Source organism: Manis javanica, chromosome 4 (assembly GCF_040802235.1).
Source record: "Manis javanica isolate MJ-LG chromosome 4, MJ_LKY, whole genome shotgun sequence".
NCBI lineage: Eukaryota > Metazoa > Chordata > Mammalia > Pholidota > Manidae > Manis > Manis javanica.
The window spans coordinates 33,895,956-33,914,633 of NC_133159.1; the positions used below are offsets into that span (position 1 = coordinate 33,895,956).

At 45.4% G+C, this 18,678-nt stretch overlaps 2 protein-coding genes across 15 annotated transcripts in view; one reads left to right on the plus strand and one right to left on the minus strand.

Moving 5' to 3' along the window:
• Window positions 1-665: 665 nt before the first annotated feature.
• MED8 (mediator complex subunit 8) lies at window positions 666-17,191 on the minus strand. Of its 9 annotated transcripts, none has more exons than XM_037002359.2 (8): window positions 17,062-17,191; window positions 15,719-15,837; window positions 14,601-14,745; window positions 13,968-14,114; window positions 13,686-13,767; window positions 13,075-13,323; window positions 12,229-12,298; window positions 666-1,346 (listed from the first exon to the last, which is right to left on the minus strand). In XM_037002359.2, the coding sequence occupies exons 1-7, from the start codon at window positions 17,065-17,067 to the stop codon at window positions 12,234-12,236; spliced, it is 813 nt and encodes a 270-aa protein (XP_036858254.1). In that variant the 5' UTR covers window positions 17,068-17,191; the 3' UTR covers window positions 666-1,346; window positions 12,229-12,233. The 9 variants fall into 9 exon arrangements, with proteins under 9 accessions (XP_036858254.1, XP_073089877.1, XP_073089876.1 ...); XM_073233776.1 differs by having other exon boundaries at window positions 12,229-12,323; XM_073233775.1 differs by lacking the exon at window positions 666-1,346 and adding an exon at window positions 1,355-1,644 and having other exon boundaries at window positions 12,229-12,323.
• The window catches only part of SZT2 (SZT2 subunit of KICSTOR complex), a 50,765-nt gene continuing 49,259 nt past the window's right edge, over window positions 17,173-18,678 (plus strand). For 5 of the 6 annotated variants that reach the window (XM_017646938.3, XM_017646940.3, XM_017646942.3 and 2 more), the window contains exon 1: window positions 17,176-17,298. In XM_017646938.3, the coding sequence (XP_017502427.3) occupies window positions 17,272-17,298 (27 nt within the window). In that variant the 5' untranslated portion in view covers window positions 17,176-17,271. Of the gene's footprint in view, window positions 17,299-18,678 lie in introns of all 6 variants that reach the window. The other variant, XM_073233772.1, reaches the window with a different exon arrangement.

Sequence of the window (18,678 nt, forward strand, 5' to 3'; positions counted from 1 at the left end):
AGACTGAAATGTATGGAAAGGAAGGGTAAATTTGTCAATGGACTGGGAGGAAGTGGGATCATTTGGGACCTGCAAGGGAAGCTAAGTGGAAAGCCTTGGAGCTAAGTTCAGTGAAGGCTACCTACACCAGGATATAGGTAAACTATACCTATAGTTTATATAGCAGGTTGGTAAACTGGAGAAATTGAGGGGTCTAGGAACTGTTTTCATAAGGATGAAGGCCAGGTGTGTGAGGGGGCAGGGGAAGGGGATACCCAAACCAAAACCTAAAATTCACTTTCTTCATGGAAACATCCTAATGGAAAGTGAGGTGACAATTTCCCCTGGGTCCCACCCTGTGTGTCACTCACTCACTGCTAAGGGGCGCTTCCCCATCCTCTCTTTCCCCAAAAGATAAAACCATTGATTTACTTTCTCCAAGGGCTCAGTCTGAAAGCCACCATCTGTATGAACTCTTAACTCTATTCCAATGATTATTTGAGACTTGATCTATCTCAGCAGAAAAATTAAACAGAAATAGGATCAAAGAGGCAGGAAAGGCAATTAAGAAAATGGATAAAGCTATGCCTGTATGTGTATGAGTGTGTGAGTGTCGTGCCAATGGGTTTCAGCCCCGGGCAAGGTTGCTATGGATTCAATGTGACCAAAGAAATTGACAGTAAACGTTCTTGGGGTGAAAGGGTGGTACCCAACTTTATTTCCAAGTGGCAGGTCAGTCACTAGAATCCCATCCACTCAGAGCAAGTCTGCATGCAGCAAGCCGGTCTCTGCCTCTGGGCCCCTCTGTCTGCACAGCCGTCCTCTGGGCCTCTCTGCACAGTCGTCCCACACAGCCATCCTCTGGGCCTCTCTGCACAGCCTTCCTCTGGGCCCCTCTGTCTGCACAGCCGTCCTCTGGGCCTCTCTGCACAGTCGTCCCACACAGCCATCCTCTGGGCCTCTCTGCACAGTTGTCCCGCACAGCCATTCTCTGGGCCTCTGTCCTCGGTGCTGCCACCACTCCAGCCTCTGCTCTGCTCTCCTGCAGCCTTGCAGCCATTCCACTGTGTTGTGCCCAGAGCACTGGGCGGAGCTCTTTATATAGAGTCAGCAGCCATGTATTGCCCACAGGTGTGCAGTGAGCTAGCCAACCAGGGCCAGGTGAGACTCCTGGCCACAGGAACTCTCATTTTATCCACAGTGAGTGAGCGAGCAGATGGGGCTGTGGAGGGAGCAGAGTTCGGGAGGTGCAGGGGAATCGGCTAAGAACCACAGGAACTGAGGGTCTAGACTGCTGGACAACAGGAGTGGCAGGTAGAGATGGAAACTGCCACCTGGGGCTGTCTCAAGCTTCTCCCTTTCACATCCTGTAAGGGCCAAAGGTCACTCTGTACACAGTGTCCACACAGGGGAGTTGAGGGGAGGGCTGAGTCCACGAAGACAGGGGAGTCAGGTGAGGGTGAAGGGTTTGTCAGTTAATCATTCTGTACATCCCTGGGTCTTAGCCAGATAACTAGTGTCTTCTGTCTGTGGCTGGGAGCTTGGCTGAAGGAACTGGGGCCGGAAGGCATCAGGAAGGTAGAAGGGAGAGACTGCATGCAAACACTCTTCATATCATCCAAAATCTGGGGGTCTGCCTGGATCCCTGAGAGGTCAGGAACAAGTCTGATCCATCAATGGAGAGCCAATGTCAACACACATGGGTATTATTCAGTGTTCACTAACCGAACTAAGGAAACTCAGGTGAGGGGAGGGGGTTATGATAGAACCTGTAGGATGAGCTCTGGAGAGAGAAACAAGGAGAATTTTTTTGGGAGACAAAACAGGGAAGAGGTTATCAAGACAGAGGAAGGAGAGTTTGCAAGATCTAAAAGATATGTGAGAAGAGCCAAAAGGGAAAAAGAAGAAATGTAGCTTACTATTCAGTACTTTTCTCTGGCAAGCATGGGGCCAGTGGCTTTCCATATGTTCTTATGGTTCAATCCTGTAAGGTAAGTACTACTACTATCACCACTTCACAGAAGAAAAAAATGTAATCAGGAAGGGTGAAGGGTTTCCTCAAGGTCACACAGCAAATAAGGTGGAAGCAACACAGGTGTTTCAGACTAAGGGAAAAGTGCATAAAGGATGGAAGCACAGGACAGGTGGAGAGAATTGCAAGTGATGCTGTTTTACTAAAGGACACAAGTAATGAAAGGTTTTCATTGCTAGAAGGCAAAAAAGTTGTTGCCCCAAATCTTGAAGTGCTTTGAATGAAAGTCTGAGTTTTGTTTCTACTGGGGTGCCCCTGAAAATTTTTAAGAAAGGGATGGGTATAAATTGGTAAGGAAGAAGTTAAACTGTCACTGTTTGCAGATGATATAAATTGTACATGATATTATACATAGAAAACCCTGAAGACTCCATCAGAAAACTATTAGAACTAAAACTGAGTTCAGCAAAGTTGCAGAATACAAAATTAATACGCAGAAATCTGTTGCATTCCTATATACAAACAATGAATTAGCAGAAAGAGAAATCAGGAAAACAACTCCTTTACAATTGCATCAGGAAGAATAAAATAGCTAGGAATAAACCTAACCAAGGAGGTAAAAGACCTATATCCTGAAAACTATAAGACACTCATGAGAGAAATTAAAGAAGACACCAATAAATGGAAACACATCCCATGCTCATGAATAGGAAGAATTAATATTGTCAGAATGGCCATCCTGCCTAATGCAATCTACAGGTTCAATGAAATCCCTATCAAAATACCAATAGCATTCTCCAACAAACTACAACAAATAGTTCTGAAATTCATATGGAACCACAAAAGACCCAGAATAGCCAAAGCAATCCTGAGAGGGAAGAACAACGCTGGGGGGATTATGCTCCCTAACTTCAGGCTCTACTACCAAGCCATAGAAATCAAAACAATTTCATACTGGTTCAAGAATAGACCCATAGATCATGGAACAGAATAGAGAGACCAGATGTAAACCCACACATATATGGCCAACTAATATATGATAAAGGAGCCATGAATATACAGTGAGGAAAAGACAGCCTTTCAACAACTGGTGTTGGCAAAACTGGACAGCTACATGTAAGAGAATGAAACTGGATTATTGCCTAATTTCATACACAAAAGTAAACTAAAGATGGATCAAAGACCTGAATGTAAGTCATTAAACCATAAAACTCACAGAAGAAAACCTAGGCAAAAATCTCTTTAATAAAAACATGAGCAACTTTTTCCTGAACACATCTCCTCGGGCAAGAGAAACAGAATAAAAAATGAACAAGTGGGACTACATCAAACTAAAAAGCTTCTGTACAGCAAAGGACACCATCAGCAGATCAAAAAGGCATCCTATAATATGGGAGAATATATTTGTAAATGATTTATCTGGTAAGGGGTTAACATCCAAAATATATAAAGAGCTCACATACCTCAACACCCAAAAAACAAATAATCCGATTAAAAAATGGGTGAAGAATCTGAACAGACACTTCTCCAAAGAAGAAATTCAAATGGCCAACAGGCACATTAAAAGATGCCCCACATTGCTAATCATCAGGGAAATGAGAATTAAAACGACAATAAGATATCACCTCACACCAGTTAGGATGGTCAACATCCAAAAGACAAGGAACAACAGATGCTGGTGAGGATGCAGAGAAAGGGGAACCCTCCTACACTGTTGGGTGGGAATGTAAATTAGTTCAACCATTGTGAAAAGTAATATGGAGGTTCCTCAAAAACCTAAGAATAGAAATACCATTTGACCTAGGAATTCACCCTAAGGAAACAAGATGCCTGGTGGAAAAAGACATATGCACACCTGTGTTTATCGCAGCACTATTTACAACAGCCAAGATATGGAAGCAACCTAAGTGTCCATCAGTAGATGAATGGATAAAGAAGAGGTGGTACGTACACACAATGGATTATTCAGCCATAAGAAAACAAATCCTACCATTTGCAACAACATGGATGGAGCTAGAAGGTATTATGCTCAGTGAAATAAACCAGGCGGAAAAAGACAAGTACCAAATGACTTCACTTATTTGTGGAGTATAATAACAAAGCAAAACTGAAGGAACAAAATAGCAGCAGACTCACAGACTCCAAAAAGGGACTAGCGGTTACCAAAGGGAAGGGTTGGGAATGGGGGGGGGGAGTGAGGGAGAGAGAGCTTAAAAGGTATTATGATCAGCACACATAATGTAGTGGAGGCATGAGGAAGGCAGTATAGCACAGAGAAGACAAACAGTGACTCTACAGCATCTTACTATGCTGATGGACAGTGACAGCAATGGAGTGTGGGGGCAGACTTGATAATATGGGTGAATGTTATAACCACAATGTTGCTTATGTGAAAGCTTCATAAGATTGTATATCAATGATACCTTGATAAAAGAATTTTTAAAAAGATTGTACATCATGATACTTTAATTTAAAAAAGGGGTGGTTGTGGGTATGATCCCTGTTGTATTTTATGGAGACAGACTTGGTGACAAGAGAAAGCAGAGGCAGGGAGACCAGCTCAGAGTCACAGGTGTGACACAAAGAAGGCCTGACCTAGAGCAATGGAAGTGAGAAGAAGAAGGGGTAGAGCAGAGAGAGGACCCAAGATCAACAGCAAGCTGGATAACTCAGGTGGGGCAGGAAATTAAAGCAGTTGGGGACTTTCTGAGTACTGTAAGTTTAGGAGAAAGGAATGGGGCTTGAGAGAAAAAGTCCAAGGATTCTCTGTAGGGATGAAACCACCTGAAATAGACTGTGGTAGCTCAGACACTTTCCCGTCCCCTTGCTTTCCATCTCCTTTAAGGAATTTGTGCCCCCCTGAATTGGTCCATTAATCATGGTATTTTCCTCACTTTCCCCCACCAAACTCCTAATGGCATGTAATCCAAGCAAGAACAGAGCTCTCCATAAGATGAGCTCTACTGCTGTAGAATAGTGAAATGCAGGGACAGAGAGCCTAGACAACACTGGAGGCCCTGAGCCCGCCTAGAGCCAGTCACCCTTCAGCTTCCCTTCCACATAAACCACAAACAATTGGATCCCCTTTTGCTTTTGGTTAAGCTAAGTTTAAGTGTAATGTGTTGGAATCAGAACAGTACAATATACCATGCAATAAAAATGAGATTGCTCAGAAGAGAGGAGAGGAAGAGGAGAATAGTAGTTAGCATTTGTGTGCTAACTGAATGCCTGAAGAGCCTTGTATATCCTAAGCTTGGACTTACCCTGTACAAAGCTAAGAGCTACTAAAAGGTTTAAATTTAATTTTAAATATGCTCAGCTTCACGTAATTGAGGCAGGTGCCATAATCCCACCGAGGTTCTTGGAAGTGGAGTGACTTGCCTAAGGTCATACAATGGATAAGTGTCCAGTCAGATATAATTTAAAATGGTCAGGTGTACAGGGAACAAGGTGGTAAAGACTTCACAGGAGTAGGTGGCACTGAAAGGATGAATTATTCACTAGGTGAACGAGGAAACTGGAGCAGGTAAAAGAGAGGACAGCCATTCCAAGCAGAGGGCAGAGCATGGGCAAGCCACGGATGTCTCGGACAGCACTTGACCCCCAGGTTTGGCTATAGCTGAGTACTTGCAGTTTAGTGGCAAGAATGATGGAGTTGCCACAACAAAACAAGGCCTAAAGGACTGGTGGTAAGTGTGAAGGGAAGAGAGGCAGGCATGGAACTCTGGTTTGTGATACCCAATGAGTTACACATAGCCACCCATGAACACCTGAGCCCAGACCTAGTAAGCATGGAACAATGAGGACAGAACTCATCACCACAGCATTGAGAGTGGTGAAAGGCCCAGTTTAGGGACAGAAAATAGGCAGACTGTGGAACTGAGTCTTCAGCTAGTTTGGACAAGGAAAAGATACACATTAGAAAGGATGAAAAAGAACACTGCAGGGAAGGGAGCTTGTCATTTGGTCTCAAATGACACACTTTTTAGAAACCAAACTGGACTCTAATGGAAGAGTATAGGTGATAACTAAGTAGGAGAAAGACAATTCACAAAACTAGATTGAATAATAACTCGTGTCAGGCAAGTCAACATAAAAATGTTGCAGTGCCTGCTCTGCATGCAGTGCTGAGGAAACACCAGGGAGGACGAAATACACACAAATGTTCTCTCCTAGGCTGGGCTCCTGAGATCTGAGCCTTGATGTAAGCACAGACAAGCTGCAGAGGGAGGAAGGTTATGTCCTCATAGAGGGATTGGTTAATTATTGACTCAGGCAGCAATCACTGAGGGCAGAATTCTAGACACTACACTGAGGATAGCTAATACTCATTGAGTTTCTACTATTGTCAGGCACTGTTCCTAGCACTTTTTGTGTATTAATCTATTTTAATGTCACAGCACCCCTATGAAATAGCCTGTATTATCATCATCCCCGGGAATAAAGAGACTGAGGTAAGAGAGGTAAATTAACTTGCCCAAGGCTACAAAGCTAATAACAGCTAGAATTTGAACCCAGGCAGTCTGGCACTAGGATCTGCTGTTTTAACCAAAATGCTACATTATACTATCTTTCCAAAGTCAACTAAATCATAATAATAGTAATAGTAGCAGCTACCATGTATAGCGTTTATAGTGGGTCAGATGCTCTATATACCAACCACACATTTCTTGCCAAAGATCACACAGCTGTCAGGTCGAAGAATGGGAAATCAAATCCTGACAGTTCAGGGTGCTTGAACTTGCAAGACAAAAGAAAGCAGCAGGGGCTAGGATAAGTCTGTCAAGGTACAAATGTGGAACATACAAGAGGTCACTCAGGCCACACCTGGTTGGACAGGCACTGCGCTGTGGACAGGCTGGGTTGTTGGAAAGCTTCACAGAGGAGTGACTCATAAGCTGAATTTTCAAAGATGATTAGCATTCATCAGACAGAATGATGGGGCAAAGTGTTCTGTGCAGAAGGAAAGGTGGGAATAATGGAATGGATGCCAGAAAGTTTTGTCATGTTCAGAAAACTTCAAGCAGTTTACATGGTTTGGGAATAGAGTGGGTTAGCAGGACAATATAGAAACTAAATTAAAAGAAGAAGTGAGGGGACTAGACCACAGAGAATCTTATTTGCCTTTCCAGTAAACTTCAACTGTTTTTCCAATGAAGTAAATGTAATGAAAAATAATAATAATAATAATAAAGGAGTTTCTCCAGAGAATCTGATGGCTTAGTTCGAAGCTCTCTAGACTAGTAGGAATGCTTTCAACTCAGTTGTCTCTTAATAAATGCATAACTTTGCACTGTTTATGTTACTTACCCTTGAGAAAATGGTTTCATCCTATGACTTTCAGTATGCTTGGCACACTGTACCTACCCACCTGCCAGGTACACGGGCCCCAGTTTGAGAAACAGCAGGAGGAAATTATTACATTTTAATCAAAGGAGGAATGTGATCAAATCTGTGGTTTAGAAATATGTATCTGGCAGCCATATGGAAGACTAGTTAGAATAAGCAAGATTGGAGACAGGGAGTCTGAACACAACTTTGAGGGTGAGAGGCCCATGGCCTATATTGCAAGGCAGGATGGATATTGGAAAACAGTACTGACAACATTTGGCATCTGACCAGCTATCAGGGTCTGGGACACAAAGGGAGAAGAGTTTAAGATGGCTTCCTTAGACTTTGCTTATGTCACACGCAGGAAACCAGAAGAGAAACAGGTTTGGAAAAAAGGGTGACTGGATTTGGAAGTTCAGAACCTGAGGACCATATGCGCAGAGAACCAATAAATATCTGCAGTTCAGCAAAGAGGTCTGGGCTGAAAATAAAAGTTAAGAGCATAAAAGTGATAGTCACAGCAACAGCAGGTAGAGTACGAAGAAAAGAGGGTTAAGGACAGAGTCCTGAAGAATAATGACATTCAAGAAGCAGGCAGAGGGACAGAAGGCCAAAAGCTGCAGAAAGGGAATAGTCAAGAGAGTCAGGAACCATGGCAGGGAAAAGAGATGAAAAGGAAATGGCCAGCACTATTAAACAGACATTGTGGAGATGGATGAAGATGAGGACTGAAAAAAATTCTGGATTTAGCCATTGAGATCAACAGTGAACTTTGATAGAGTAGTTCGAGGAATAGTGGAAGCAGAGCCCCCACTTCAGGGGCTGACAGGGAATAGGAGGTGTGAAAGAAGAGATGGCGATTGCAGGCTCTTTATTTCCCAAAAGTCAGCTGAGTAAGGATGTGGGGTCAAGAGGGATTAACATGGAAGAGGCACTAAAAGGAAGCTAATGAGGGCCATGAAAATGGGTGCAGCCCAGATAAATTAGTAAAAGAACAAGGATGGTCTACATGTGGGGGCATGGGCAAGAGAGGGTGAAGAATCAAAATGACTACCAACTAGGGAAATTCAGGTGCAAGCGAGGAAAGGCAGCGGAATGGCAGGGGCAAGAAGGAGGGGCCCCCGGGGCTCTTCAGGTTTGATTCAGTAGGGATCACTACCTTCACATGGGCAAAGTGGGATTCACTGCTTGTAAGGGAGGAGTCTCTCTAGTACACACTTCTTGCCAGGGCAGCGAGGGGTGACTTCTGACGTACAATCCATGTATCTCTGGGGTAACTCACCACCTCTCTGATAGGTTTTCACGAGAGCACTAGTGTAATCTAGAAAACAGTTTTAGGAAAGTCGGTCTAGAGGGATGTTGGTATGTTAAGTTGCAGGTGACAAAGAAGGAACTTTCGGAACAGTTTGTAGGGAATTAAGGGATTTGGGGGCTGATCTAGGAAAAATCAGGCCTATTTTATATAACATAGTCAGGCAATGTTATTGAATAGAAAGCAAGAAAATGCCTGGGGTTAAATAGAATCATTGCCAAAGACTTTAAAGCTAGGAAGGATCCCTGAGATTACCCAGATGAGAAAACTAGGTCCAAGGAAGTCAGGTGCACTTGCGGAAGCTGCCATGGCCGAATGGTAGGGGCCATCTTGAGAGCATGTGACCTCATCAAGAGACCACAACACATCTGGGATCTGCCTCAGTCATCCAGCTCAGGAATGAGAGAGAGAGAGAAATTAAAGAGAAGAAGAGAGGAAGTTTGTCCTGCAGGACAAAACACACATTGAAGTGATGGAGTGCTGTCAACCTAACAGGTGGGTTGGGGAGTCTGCCTTTTTCGCCCATCAGAAAGCACCCCCTGCAGGGCAGAAAATTCTCTCCAAGTTTAGTCTCTGTATGTTCGAGGTGGTCAGGCCACAGACACATTAAGCCTCCACAGGTTGGCACAGTGAACCCTTAGGACTGAATCAAAAAAGGACCACAGCCCCCAGCCCCAGTCCATTGCTTAAGTTCAATAGGCTGTTCCCCCAAATCTAAACAGATGTAAGAAAATGCTCATCCCTTAGTAGTTTCTCTGGACAGTAATCAGTTGACTCAGGGTGGGCATTTGGAAGAATTCAGCCTCCGTCCTGCCTGGTGCTGGGATCAGCTCACACGGCTCCTGTGTCCACAGGGCACAGAGAAAACATTGTCCTTAAGGAGGATTATTCTGTACAAGAAGCTCAGACAAAGGGAGAGGTTGTTCCCAGCTGCCTGGGGGAGGCGAGGTGGGGGTGGGAAAAGCAACCAGCCTTGCACTAGGGCATTCCTGCAGAGTTCAGCTTCTTCCCTTCAACAGCAGGACAAGAGGTGGGCGATACACTGCTTCTAGCTTAGTCCTAATGCCAGGACTCACTATGGAGTTGGAAGAAGCACTTAGCTACGACTTATTTGTCTTGGCTGTTTCTCAAGAAAATACAAAGTTAAGAGGTGACCTGGTGAGGTAGGGCAACAACAGACACCCGAAAGGAAAGAGAATGCAGTGACGGGGGCAATGAGCAAAGGGAGGTTCAGCAATGACTGAATCCCAGCCTCAGGGCAGAGGTCCTAGGCAAGAGGTTAAGTTTTCACTTTCAGCAGAAAGAAATCAGTGCTGTAGTAAACTCTTGAGGTTTCAAAGCTGCTGCATCTTTTTCCATCCTAGACATAAACCTGACAGACAATGGCCTAGTCTCATTCCCCAGGGGCCCCAAGAGTAGGAGAAAGCATAGTTCCCAGGCAAAACAGAGCAGTTGGAAATTGTAGGATACTGCCAGAGTGGAGCAAGAGGACCATCTTGCAAATCCTAAATCTAAGTAGGTCACGTCCCCTTTGTCAAAGGAAACTCCGTATATATTCCCTCTTGAGGGAAAGGAGTGTGTTGGGGTGGGAGACACTCTCCATCGAGGTGTTTACCAGGTTGTATGGGCCCCAGAGCTGGCAATGCTACACAGAGTTGTTTACTCAAGGATTTGGGTGTGGGGGTTTTGAAATGAGGACATGTGCTCCCAGAGTGAAGACTACAGTAACATGAGTGCCTCCAGAGTGAGGAATGTTCACTTAAGGGCACAGGATGTAGGGGAGGTCCTGCATATAATCCTGCTGGGGCAGAGGACATCTCCACTCTGGGAGGACAGGGAATCCATTTCAAATAATACGGTGGGAACAAAGTCAGTATTAGCCTGGAACAACCAAGAAACCTGGGGTTGGTGCCTTACAATAGGAGAGATAAAGGACAACAGGACAAAAGATGTCCCGGGGGCTTAGAGCAGCGCTGCTGGAACTCTACCTGACACAACCATTAGCTTTGGCATTTCCAGTAGGAAGGGATGAGGTAAGAATGTACAGAACATTTGAATGCACTGACAGACAGAAACACAGATTTGTTGAGATGGGTGAAAGGTCTGGCACTGCCTCAGAGCTGACAACAGGACCCCTGTGGTGTTGTATACTATGGTCAGTGAGTATGGGTATCATTTCTTGTCTCGATGGAACAGGACTGTGTGACATCTGGGCCCTTTTTCCCAGTCCTTTGCCGCCACAGCCTGGCAGAATTCTGCCTGGCAATGAACAAATGCCAAAGTACTAGTATGTGACAGAAGAGAACAGAAAAAAGGCAGTTGGAAGGTATAAGCAGGTCCTCCATACCTCTTAAGACTTTTAGATCAAAGCTAATCAAAGAAAACTTCATGGAGAATCGATTAAAACTGCCTTGTAGAAATCTTCAAAGTCTGACCTACAGGCTTTGGTCCCTACATAGCTTTCTCAAACTGCTATCACATAACCTTGATACAGGGGGCATCAATTTAGATAACTTTATTCAGAGAAACCTTCTGGTTCACTTCTGCTGACTCAACCCCTGCCCTTGTCTGCAAAGGAGCACTAAGAAAGACAGCCTGGCTAGAGACCCAAACTCACTGCTCTTCAGCTTTATAAAAGCAGGCAAAAGTACTGGAGGCTGCTCCCTCCTGCCACCATTCTGGCTCTTACTTGAGCCACAGGTTCAGTGAGCTGGAGGAAAGCCATCCTGGCTGGAGCCCAGGAACTAGGCAATATTGTGAGAACAATAAAACCCTGATAAAAGACAATGTGCAGTGCAATTTCCCTCTCCCTCCAAAATAAGCAAAATGAGTCCAGGGAAGGGGCTTTTTCAGGTGCTAAGAAAAATCCTTTCTCACACAATCTTGTCTGCTTAGAGTCACTTCCTGAGGAAGCCCCCACCTTCTGGCCTCCAACATCTTCCTTCATGTGCATAGGGTGGGGTAAAGGATAGGGGACTTTATGACTATTTCCCAAGTAACAGCTGAACTGGCTTCTCAGAGGATGGAGAACACAGCAGGCCCAAGCTTCACTAGAACTGCAGGTAGAGTTTGTCTCCGCCCAGAAGCCTTGTCACCTGTAGCTCAGAGTGATGGCCAGGATGGAACCTAGACAGAAGGGACTGCAGCAACAGAGTGCCTCTAAGGACACAGAGACTGAGAGTTTCTGGCAGCACAGAACAAGTACAGGCTTCCAAACAGAACAGAGCAGTCTATGATCTTGTGTCCATCAGCTTACCACTGACATTAAGCAGTACCGAATCAGGGTAAGTTCTGAATCAAAGACTGAGGACAGTGAGAAGTGCCACAAAAGCTCTTGTTTATTGAATAGCCATTATTTCATACACTGTGCTAAATATTTTACATCCATTTTCTCATTTTAATCCTCATAACAACCCTATAAGGCAGGTATTATCACCATCTCCAAACAAGAAAACAAGCTCAGAAGAATTAGGTTGCTTGCCCAAGGTCACACAGCTAGTCAGTGATGGAGCTGGCAACTGTCTGTTGCTAAAAGCCCAAGCTCTTTCATTGTGCCCATCTAGGTCAGCTTTGGACAAAAGGCAATTTCACTACCCAGCACTGCAAAGAGCACCTGGGAGTAGAGGTTACCTACCACACTCAACGCTGGTAGGGATGCATTGAAGCTGACTTGATGTTAGTTTTTATTCCACTTGGCATTTTCCCTAAAAGGAATATAAAGAAAGACACCTGAAGCACAGTTAACACTTTCATGATGTATCAGAAATATGGTCCCTCCAGTTCCCTTTGGCCACCTTCTCTATCATCTTAGAACCTATGCAGCATCTGACCCTGGTGGGCAAAGATCGGAGTGTGCTTCCTCACTCAGCTCTCTCCCTGAAGGTGTTTCGGAGAAAAAGACTGATATGGGGGAATTATGACAGGTATCAGAACACACCTCAGCAGTCTCCTGCTCACTTACTCCTGGAAAAGATAGTTAAACCCTACTTAATGTCACCGGTAGGAGTACATTCTTATTTTAGTTGTCCCTTTTCCTAGACAGCTTGGAAGAAAATACCTCCTCTGGCTATTTGCATCTGAACTCCTCCAGACTGTTTTCATAACTACTAAAAGTGAGCAGGAGAGAAAAGAATACATGTAGCTCTTGGAAACTTGCCTGCTTGTCAATTGCCAACATACTTACCAAATGGTCTTAAAGTCTATCAGTTTCCCAAAATAAATGGGACAGGGGGTAGTTCAAACACAGGTCTGAGATGGGGGTAGGAGGCAAGAATAATTTCTGCTACTCAAAGTTATTCCTCATTATCTGGCATCTGTTAGTGTCAAATGCAACTTTTACTCCTAAAAACTGTTTTCTGGGTCACAGTCCAAGGAAGAAGAGAACATCTCCAGCTCTGGGGATGCTAGGAGCCCAGACAAAGTAGCCTATTTTCACTTCCCCGCTCAAGGTATACCACCAGGTCAATCCTTGCCACCTTACCTGGTTGACCTGCTTGGGCCATCTGCACCCCACTGAGCATTGGCTGCTGCTGGCTTGGAGCTCCTGTCATCTGCACCTGCTGTAACCCTGAGGTTCCTGCAAGGATTGTCCCAGCTCCTGGCTGGCCTGGCTGGCCAGGACCACTGCTGCCAGAAGGTCTCCAATTAGATAGTCCCTTCCCAAAGGCAACAGCTGCTACCAAGGCATTGGTGTCTGCAGGGTTAAAGGTCTGCTTGTTCGGCCGGAGACCTGAAGGAAAAGGGAAATGAGGACCCTAAGGTATACTTCTGGCCCTGGACTGAACTGAGCAGGAGGAAGATGAGTATGAGTACGAGGGCTTAGAATTCTGATTTTAGCAGCATCTAGACTCACTGGCAGCCCAGAGGAAAAGCCAGAGGACTCCCATGACTATCTCAGAATTCGGTCTCTTTATTTTGTCCATTTCCTCCACCTGCTCCAGGGATGGCCTTACATATAAAAAGCTAACAGAATAGATGCAAACCCTTTCTTGAGCAGTTCATTCTTCACTTCATTACTACCAAAACCACCATTCCTATTCCAGTGATCTTATCCTTCTTTCCTTCTCCATTTTGCCATCAAGCGCCCCATACCTCCACTCTCTGATTCTCGTTCCTCTTTGCTGATTTTCTCCAAAAGGTTTGAGCACATTTTATTCAAGCTCTGGATCTGCTTCTGCAACACACATAAATAAATTTTTTACCACACACGAATTTCTTGGCCACTAAGAAATGATTATGGGGAACTTTCTTCCTGTGCTCTTCCAAGGGCACCTTATGTGTAACCAGCTATGCAACCCTACCAGACAATAATGGTAATGCCAAGCTTCTCGTGAGAAGACCCAGGGAGTGGGGGGCAGCAGGGCAGTGACTCACTCCAACCTGAGCTGCATCACCACCAATGCGGGCAGCATCTGTTGTTAGTTGCTTCTCTTGCTCTTCAACTTCAGGGTCAGGCTTGGTTCTCAGATGGTCAGGGACCACCTCATGGCTGAAAACAGGTACTCGTCCTTCAGTCTGCCGCTGTAACATAGATTTTATTGATCCTCCTAAATACTTTAAGAAGATTCAGTCTGGCCTGATATATAGTTCCTTACACAGGCAAACAGGGCATTTTCAGAGAAAATAAAACCTACGACTTAACAGTATCTAGTTTCCTAGGATACTATCCCCTCACTCCATCCTCCATTTCTGTCTCCTCACACCCCTCTCTCTACCAGACCTAGGGGCGAATCTCTGCTACATTTTAATCAAAGACTGAAATAGAACATACTTTTGTTCAACACAGGTTGAGGAGAAAAGTTTTCGCCTTGGTAATAGGCCTCAAGTTTATTTGGCACTGTTTGGGAGTGGCTCCAGAAGGACAAAAAGCAAGGCCTCCAAAATGCAGCCTTCACTTTTTCTTGCTACACACTATTTCACATTCAGAACTTCTAGAATAACCAACCAACAATTGTGCTCTAGGTCCTCATCTAAGAACTAATTTCCCAAGTTGTATCCTCCTCTTACCATGAGATCTTCATCTCGGTCTGGGGACAGCACCAAAGGAATGATGACCTGATTACGGAACAGTGGTGTCTTTTCATGCTTCAAGACCTTGTTCAGGGTGTTCAGCTGTCCAGATAGCAAGGCAAAGCTGTCCAGGACAGAGGGCCTGGGGGTGGTAAGAAGATGTCAGAATGTTCCCAGTAAGGTCATCTCAAAGGGATTCCTCAGGCTAGGGATACCCAAATTCACCCCAAAGAGACTTATAGCCCTCTGGCTGGACTAGATAGTGTAAGGCTGAGAGCACTGACGGGAAGAGCAAGCACATCGAACACTGACGTGCCGAAGTCCCCGGCTGTTGCCCCCTGCCAACCTGAAAAATGTGCCTTGGGCTAGCCACTCCCTGCACTGCTGTAAATCTAAGCTCTGCCTCCCCCTACCTTCTTTAAAAACTCGCTGCCTGTCTGCTTACGCGCGAATTCCCCAGCCTCTATTTCTGTAGACTGGGAAAATCTCGCCTGGGTGTTTGCGTTCAAATAAACTACCTGGCCCTTTGTTGCCTCTCTTCGCCTGCTTATTTCGGCTGGAATTTATCTTACCGATAGGAACCAGACTGGCTCACAGGGATTGAAGGGTTAGAAAAAGGGACGTGCTTTCAGTTTCCAACACAGATGGAGAAAAAGGGCAGTTCATTATTTGAAAAGGATGAGGAACAATGCCAAATACAAACCATGGTTGCAATGTTATCACTAAACATTCAGAAACTATATAAAGCCACCTTCTGGGTCTGGAAACAGAGTAAGTTCCAACTAAAAGACTAAGCAACAACTGTGGCAAGAGATCTAGTATGAACACTATTCCTACCATAGCAGGAGGACCCACTCCCAAAGAAGTCAAAGGGTGAGAATTACAAGCTAGAAGGAAGCTGGGCTGAGAAACTGGGCATTTCTCTACTTGCCTACCATGGAGACCCTAAGCCAAACTCTACTTGTTAAATGTGGAGAAACCCAGCTCTTTCTAAACCTGAAAGTGTTTGCAAAATGATAAATGGTTGTATCACTGGAGATGTCCTATCCACTAGGAGGCCTGCCCACCCGCCCCCACCCATGATGCTCTCCCCTTCTTGCCCTAGCAACCCTTACCAGGTCAGCCGGTCATACTCGTTCTCCAACTTATAAATGAAACTCCCCAGTGAGTTCTTCAGATCAGCCACTTGACTCAGCAGTGCATCTAATGATGCCTCAAGCTGCTTCTCCTCCCTCTGCAGGAATAGAAGCAGGTTGGTTACCCAGATGGACATGGATATTCATGACACAATACAGAGGAAGGCTGAAGAGTCACGGTGACAGTGAGAACAATAGTCAATTAACACAGGATCTCCTTGGCATTGAAAGTCAGGTTGTTTCTTATCTTTGGTGTTTGGGTTACACACAGCCATCAACCCTTAGACCTTTAACCCATTCACCTGACCTCAGTTCCTACCAACTGATTCCATTCTTTCATCATCTCCTAATTCATGCCTAGTTTTTCTCTATTAGGTACACTGTATTCTCTTGCACTGAGAAATTTTCACCAGATCCAATGTTTGGGGTTTATTATCTTTTGTGCACCTCTGTAGCATTAAGCACTCCAGCTTCCACTGTCCATGAACCTGCCTTGAGTCTGACTGTTCTTGGCAATGACACAATCTGGGGGAAACCTAGGTATACATGATAGTTTCTCTGAATCCTATCTCAATCTATAAGCATTTACCGACAGACTACAAGGTGCAAGAAACTAAGTGACAAATGAAAAAAAGAAAACAAAATGTACATGCTCCTAAGCCCTAGACATTTTAAACGCTGGGGGCGTCTGCAAAGCATTTCCTTCCCACCTACGGTCTCCAATTTTCCTTAATTTCTTCATTCTTAACAACTATTGCGCACAGACGGGGAAGAACGATGCAAAACCATCTTGCAAACGCGCACCCAACATGAGTGACAGCAGCCTTGATCCTGGGTTCCACCAACGGCCTGAGATTATAATTAGCTTTAGCTTTTGGCCACCGTGGCTCCACAATTCCTTCACCCCTTGGACTTCCTCCTCTCCAATTACTGATCCTCTGTAATGTCTGAATCCAACAGCGTCCGTCCAACAGCCTGGCCGGGGCCTGAGTCAACGAGCCACTTTCTTGAGTCGTCTTCCTTGAACTGCATTTCAACCTTCCCAAGTTACAACGTGATCCTTTCCCACACCCCAGCCAGTCTGCGCTGCCTCGTCCCCCGTGACTAGCCGCAGTTTCTGCCTCCGGTCAGAGGGGCTCCACCCCCATCTCCCTTCTGCGCAGCTCCCTCCCCAGTCGGCCTCGCTCCCCATCCCGCGTTCCCTTTATCCGTCAGCCGCGGGCTCTGCCCTCGCCTCTCAGCCCAATTCCTCTCGGCCGGCCCACCCTCGGTCCAGCTACCCGAAGCCAGCCAGCGGACAATAGCCCCAGCCTCGTTCTCACCTGCATGGCTGCGGCAGTGGAGGGGGCAAACAGTTCCTCTTCCGGTTGCCTTGTCCGCGAGCTGCTCTGGGAAGGCTTCTCCCACCAATAAGAAAACTCAAACCTCAGCCTTCCGGCCCACTTCCGGTTCCGGCCGGGTGCGAGGTACCCGGCCAGGGGTCAGGAGTGGAACGCCTTAACTGGCCCGGGCCGGCGCGGGAGGGTTGTGTGATGGCCTCGGAGCGCCCGGAGCCGGAGGTGAGGGGCGGGCGGGCGCAACACTGGGCCCCGAGATACGAAGGGGAGGGTCCGGCGGCCGGGCGCAGCCGTGGCCTCCTCCGGGTCTGGGTGCTGCTGGGCCGTACAGCCTGGGCAGGGACCCGCCCAGCTCCGAAGGCCCTGCAATTGAACCTCGTCCCCGCGGTCCGCAATTTCCTCTGGGAGCTAGAGAAGAAACTCGTCAACTTGTTTTGTTTACCGAAATTTCGTACACGTCGCCGACTCTAGTGCTGTCAGGTTCTTTGAGCTAATAGTGGTGTAACAAAACCTGTAGTTTGGTTTTCTGTTTCAGTTTCAGTGGGCATCGCGACAGTAGACTTAACTTTACTAGTGTCTGGAACAGCATGAATTTAGTTCTAGCGCTCATGCTTTTGAAAAGCAACTTTGGTTTCAAGTAAAAACATTTGACTCGGAGTGAAACAGTTCCAGTATTGGCTCTGCCATTTGGATGTCTCTGCAACTTGGGGCAAGTCTTGACTTGTCGGATCCTGTGTCCTTCTTCATAAAATACCTATTTTGTCGTATGTTGTAAGGATCACATGAATATAACCCGAAAATGCATATGAGGTATCCGTTAGGTGCTAGGGACTATGCAAGGAACTTCATATGCATTGTATTATTATGCAGGGAAAGTGACAGTAGCCATTCTCTTTTACAGATAAGGAAACTGACAAGTGAGAGAATTACGTTAAGTGCTGCTCAGCTGGGAGCAGTAGAATTTAAGAGTTAGAAGATCTGAGCATAAAGTCTGTGAGATTTGGAAAAAACAACCTCAGTCGAAGAGGTGCCCAGAATTACTAGAAGATATACGAGGAGGGGGGAGGGGGGAGGGCTGTGTATAATGACACAAATAGTACTCATTACTTATTGAACACTTAACACGCATGCCAGGCACCATTCTGAACACCTTACCAATATCAGTTAATGCTCTCATGCCTATGAAATAAACACCATTATCCCCATTTTTCAGTTTAGAAACTGAGGCACTGAGATATTCAGAGCAACAAAGTTACACAGCTAGTACATAGTAGAGCCAGGACTCCAAAACAGGTGGTCTGGCTCCAGATCTCCAGTCCTTAACCATAATGTTTATAGTATAAAGTAATAAAGTAGCCACAGGATGGTAAATCACCAGTTTATTGTGATTTGTTGTGATGAGTCTCTAGATTAAGAAGAAAACTATGCTCTATTTAAAGGAACTAGATATTTTCACAGGGATAGTGGAACAGCCCATGAATCAGAAATACCAATATTGAGAAAGACCACTGAAAGAATTTGAAATATTTTCTTTGTGGATTAAAATGAGAGCAAATGGAGGGCTAATGTAGGGAAATATACTTTTTAGGCAGATAGTCTAAA